The 6,000-nt window shown below is 42.9% G+C and overlaps 1 protein-coding gene across 1 annotated transcript in view; it reads right to left on the bottom strand.

Moving 5' to 3' along the window:
* Window positions 1–6,000, bottom strand: part of JAG1 (jagged canonical Notch ligand 1) — a 105,224-nt gene that overhangs the window by 7,291 nt on the left and 91,933 nt on the right. Inside the window, 3 exon segments of the mRNA XM_068232485.1 lie at window positions 1–92; window positions 1,811–1,920; window positions 3,058–3,171. The exon segment at window positions 1–92 is cut by the window's left edge and continues 148 nt beyond it. Of these exon segments, the coding sequence (XP_068088586.1) occupies window positions 1–92; window positions 1,811–1,920; window positions 3,058–3,171 (316 nt within the window).

Genomic DNA, 6,000 nt, shown 5'->3' with positions numbered 1-6,000 from the left:
TGGTTGTCTTTAATCGGCACGCATGACTGACCCGCAGGGCACTCGCTGTGGCTTTTATGGTGCAAATCGCACCGCTGAGGTCCACACCACACCTGGAAGAGAAACAAGGTCATCATATGCAAAGGTCTTCTTTATTCAGGTCATAGTATATCCAAACAAGAAAAAAAGGCACCTTCAGCTGGACAATTTTTGGTTTGTGAACAATGTTACATACGTCATACAGAGCAATTTGTTCACTTCTAATCAGGTGAAAGAAATACTCAGACGTTTATAAGCACAGGCACTCTACATACTCCTGCCAACAGTGTGGGCTGGTGCACACCACAAGAGTTTTTTTTTTTTTTTTTTTTAAACGCTACAGATTTTAAAAGCTCTTACTAATGTAATGCTATGGGGATTTTTACAAAATCACACCGTTCCAGTGTTCACACACACATAGGATAACATTAGCAAGAGCTTTTAAATTCACAAAGGCCTCAATTCACTAAGCTTTATCGAACGTTTGATAATTTACCTCATGAGTAAAATCTAATTTTGATTCCACAAAGGTGTTCTAGATTTATTGAATGTTTTATCGATAAAACATTTAATAAATCTATAACCCCTTAGAGAATTCAAAATTAGATTTTACACGAGGTAAATTATCAAACGTTTGATGAAGTGTTTGATAAAGCTTAGTGAATTGAGGCCATCGTGCTCAGAAAAGCTCTTCTGGTCTGCACCAGCCCTGTATCTGACACTCACTACTTAGAAATTAATTGCCTATGTGCCCAGCTAAAAAATGCCAAATATTTGAGCTTCTGTGTAAAGAAACACATGCAAAACCGATGCCAACCGTCAAAAACTGTTTCTTTACACAGAAATTCAGATATTAGGCAACGTATTTACACTCAGCTGTAGAGTGACTGTAAACTCCTTTCCACGTTGCCAGCAGCCACCTCTGGCCGGGAAAGAGGCGATTCGCAGTGAGATGGAAGGAAGACGACCATCTAGTATCTACTGTCTTGATATGCTCCTCAAACTTTGGGGAATGTTTCTTGACGTTTTCTGAATGTTGTAAGGAGGATTCTTTCCTATTAACAGGAATTTAACTTCTGACAAGGGATACTCTCAACTTCGAATTCGGATTAAATTCGAATAGGGTTATTCAAATTTCATCCTGCTAATTACAGCAGCTGTGCGGGTGGCCGAGGGGGGGGGGGGGGTGTGTTAATCTTACTTATCAGCAGTCTTCTTGCTCCGTCCCTCGGCGCCTCCCACGCTGCGTTCCAATCCGGCGGTCACGTGATTACATACACTTCCTCCTTCCGGGTTGAAGGAGGAAATGTATGGTCACGTGACGCCGGATTGGAATGCAGGTGTGATTCAGCCAGTACTGTAGTCAAAGAGATCAGCAGGACTGCCAAGCAACTGGTATTTTTTTATAAGTAAACATCCATATCCCTCTCAGTTAAGGTTCCCTTTACGACATAGGAATGTATTTGGATTGGTTGTTTTTGGTGTCCTGTGATGAAGTACAGGAACATCTCATTTTGCAGTAGATTCAGGACAGAAAGCACACAGAGTGTTCCTTGACAAGGCAGGCGTGTGCACAGAGCATGACGTATGCCGCCTTATCATCCTGTACGCATCCTGTCCTTACACGGTGATGACAGCCCATTTTTCTTCAATGGCTGAATTTGAAAGCAAGACACTTAATCACTTGAGACTCTGCTCATAGCTGCTTAGGCGTCTGAGGAGCCTGAAGCGGCCTTTTAGTGTTGGCATTGTCTCTTCACGCCTTATGACAGAAGTATAACCAGGAGCTTACCTTGGAGCAGGTAACTTTTCCATTCAAACATTGACATGCGTTGCAATCATCGTCCCATTTGGCTCCATCAGGCGTAACGTGTCCATTGATTATACAAGGCCTTCCTGTAACTGCACAAATATCAGTGTGAGATGAGGGCCTTTGTGAAAAAATAACGAATATAAGCTAGGCTGGGAGCCAGTAACGGCAGTCCAAGGTCTATAAGAATAGGGTGACAATTAAAATATGTAAACAAGCAGGTGCCCATTGTGCTAAAACTTAGCTCTTGTAGGGTACTTTATATCAGCCACAGACTTATGTTTTCATTAATGATGCACCAGTCAAAGCAATGTACAGTACTTCTATTTAGCTCTGTTTTAAAATACAAGCATGTCAGTCCTATGATTAACATTGCAAATATAACTCACTAGAAGGTGTACTATCTATTCATTGCTTGCTGAAGTGTTTTATACCACCTACACACAAATAAGGAGTGGGATTGGATGATAAAAGTAAGGACTTCTAGAGTAGTGATAAAACAGGAAACACCACAGTAGCTAGTTCCCTATCAGTAAAAGAATCATTGAAAGATTATATTAAACTGTACATTCGGAGGGGGGCATAAAGTACAACCAATAATGGATAAATTACTGGGTCACATTTTAATGGAGATCTGAAGTGAGAGGTATATGGAGGCTGCCATATTTCCTTTTAAGCAAAAGCAGTTGCCTGGCTATCCTGCTATTCCTCTGCCTTTAATACTCTTAGCCATAGACCCTGAACAAGCATGCAGCAGATCAGGTGTTTGACATTATTGTCAGATCTGACAAGATTACCTGCATGCTTGTTTCTGACGTTATTCAGACACTACTGCAACCAAATAGATCAGCAGGGCTGCCAGGTAACTGGTATTGCTTAAAAGGAAATAAATATGGCAGCCTCCACAGCCTTCTCACTACAGCTGGTTAACGTATAAAGACACCAAATACTTATTGAGACGATAGAAAACGATGTTTTCGCTTAAGTTTCAGACAGAGAGAAGGTTTAGAGAACTCTATTGTTATTGCTTGCTTGCCCCTGTTGGGAAGGTTTCCTCTCACTTCCTGGTCCTGTGATTGGGTAACCAAGAAGAGGAAGTGAGATCAGATCTCTCCTCAAGGGACACAGCCACTATGAACACTTAATACTAATATGAAAGCTTTCTCGGTCAAGGGGATGTGTGGCAGCACTGTAGAAGCTACAAAGTAATAAGATGCAATGGCCAGTACCTTCTTGACACTTTGGACCAGCTCGGCCAGTTGGACAGATACAACGGTAGCCATTGATCTCATCTATGCACGTTGCTCCATACGAACAGGGTGAAGACTGGCATTCATTAATATCTGAGAAGAACAAAAACAGAAGACCACAATCGTAAATCCACCGTCCTATCGAATTAGGAATTTCTAAACATCTTTTACAGCGACCTGTAAAAATCCGGGAAAGGCCTAACTTAGTCCAGCTGCTGCTGGCTGTCAGCGACAGGCACACTGGCCCAGACATTCAGTAGCACGCTGGCCTCCCTCATGTTAGCTATTCATGTTAGCTATGTTCACATCATCAAGCAACCTTTGCTACGGCAATAAAATAAGGCAATATTTGATAATTAGACAACAGACTTCAAAAGGACAAGTTACGAAATGACATTCAAGATACAATTAAGTCCAAAAGGCACACACACCGAATAGCTGGAGCGCAAAACCAATGGAAGATTTCTCTAGCAAAGAAATAGATCTAAATACAATTTTCTACGGCACAAAATAACCATAAAATAACCCCAGCAGGGCACACAAATCTATTTAAGAGTGTCCAGAGTTCTCCTCCTCTCTTCCCAGGCGACTCCCGTCTTTAAACTCTCAGCCCTACTCGCATGATAATTGCATAAAAAACACATATCGTATGGAGAAAAAGGCATTCAAGAGCAGAGAAAATGGTTGGACAACTGACAACACTGGGAATGTGTTCCTCTGGCTTGTTTCATTCAGAAGCTTTAGCAAGAATCTGGGTCAGGCGGGAAAAGAAGGCACTCAAATAGTAGTTTAAATATCCCATTTCAGGATTTCTGATAGGTTACTCGATTTTATCTTGGCTGCTTTAAAAAACTTGAGAAGATGTGATCATGTGCTTGCATGACATTTTTTTCTTTTGCCTCTGAAAATGAGCCAATGACAGAACTCATGACCCTCACTGTGATGGACAGGGGCGTGTTCCAGACCTGCAGGGAAGCTATGTGCATTATAGAGGCCGGGGAGCTAGAGCCACCTAAGTGCAATGCTCAAGGCATACTGAAGATAACTGCAAGTGCTTAGCTTCTTTTTGCTTGCAATAAAACTGTATGAGGGACGGAATGGATGCATTTTTGAGAAGCCTGGACTTTCGCCTTAAATATTACTGGTTGCCAAAGAGGTACTGTAGACACAAAATGTATTTGTATACTGTAGTCTATAAATCACTCTGACATTCCATACATATACAGTTCCACAGCTGCAAGAAGAAAAATGCAGATATTGCCTGAGGGTGCAATGGATACTCAAGACAACCAAAGCATACATATGTTTATGCCTATGGCATGAGGATGAGCCGCTAGACACGGCTGGTGCCGACTTACGCGTGGGAAAAAGCTACGGCATAGCAGTTAAAGCAGAACGATACCCATCCATGAAAGGGTTCATATGCTGAGGAATTACTACTGAAGGTCACATAGATCGTTACATGGAATTGTGATGGTAGCCAGGCTTGCATTTGGTTACATGGCGTTCTCCTGGACTTGGGGGACAGGGAGTTAGCAGAACTGTACCCAGGTGTTAGACAGACCGTAATTACCAGTTTTAGAACTGAGGAATATGTTAGCATTAAAAGTCTAACATTCTATATGCAGGGTCGGTTCTAGCCACAATGGGGCCCTAAGCAAAAATTACATGGGCCCCCCTGACCCAGAGTAAAGCCCCCAACTCAGGAAACACAATTAGGTGGACCATTTGTACCTGAACTTAGGGCTCAAGGGCCAGCTAGTGGACTCCCGTGGTCCCTTGGAGCCCCTGAAGAGGAGTCACAGCAAAGCAAACTCACCTGGTCGGGCGGCACGCCCCTACATCAATCTGTATGCTTCAGTCTTAATCCCCACCAGAATCCTCTTGTCTGTGACCCGGCAGAATGTAGGTACTTACATAATATGCCGTTGGGTCACAGATGAGAGGCGTCTGTGGTATGAAGACAGAAGCGCAAAGACTAAGGAGCAGCGCACCAGCCGGACAAGTGAGCTGTGAAACGACAAACAGATACCGAGAGCCCCAATATAGTGCGGTATTTAAGTCAATTGTCTGGTGTAAATATAGAGATATCTGAAGTGATACTTACAAACATGGGTTACCACACAGGCAACCACTGATCAGGCAGGTGGGGAGAATTGTAACCTGACCCCACTCAAGTCTAAAAAGTCCCTCTCTGTAGATTGGAAGAAATTGGGGATGCACCCCTCCACTGAGGGTGGACTAGACTGGAGATTGTAATCAATGTGAATTACTGTAAACTCACTATTGTCGGTTTTCTACGAGGGAGGCAAGTCCACCAACTTCCCCCTTTTTAAACGGTTTTTAATCTATTTTATCCTTGTTGGCGCCTCGATTTACAAATTTCTACCAGCCGGACAAGCGAGTTCGCTCTGCAGGGGCTCCGGGGAACCACAATTCACTTGGACAATTTCCCTATGTAGGGAACATATCTTAATGCCTAGGCAACAGGATGGGGACTAAAGTAAATAAAAAGGATTCCTCTTTCCATCCCAGAACCAGCCCACTGTCCATTATGGAGGACCGGGTAAAAGCATCACTGTGCAGAAAACAGGAGCTGCGTGCGTCAAGCGGTAAAGAGAAAGTACAATAACTGCACCTCTATGCCATTTATCTACATGCGCTCCTATTCTGCTAAACCGTCCAGCCATTTTTGTTCTAACAATTCATAAGCAATCTCTCTTCAAAGTTTTAACTTTAGCTGAAGAACATCTACAATTCCAACATGTAATTCTCGCTCCGTCAAAAATACACAGCTGCCGTGCCCACTCTAGTAAAAAGTGACTTTCCAATAAAATTAACTTTGTTTCTTGTGATTGACGACCACCCTCAAACTCCTCATCAGCCTTCCCTTAGAAGTCCAATCACTTCCTCTGATGCGTA

This window comes from Hyperolius riggenbachi, chromosome 4, assembly GCF_040937935.1.
Source record: "Hyperolius riggenbachi isolate aHypRig1 chromosome 4, aHypRig1.pri, whole genome shotgun sequence".
NCBI lineage: Eukaryota > Metazoa > Chordata > Amphibia > Anura > Hyperoliidae > Hyperolius > Hyperolius riggenbachi.
This window is presented reverse-complemented; position numbering and strand designations above follow the sequence as displayed.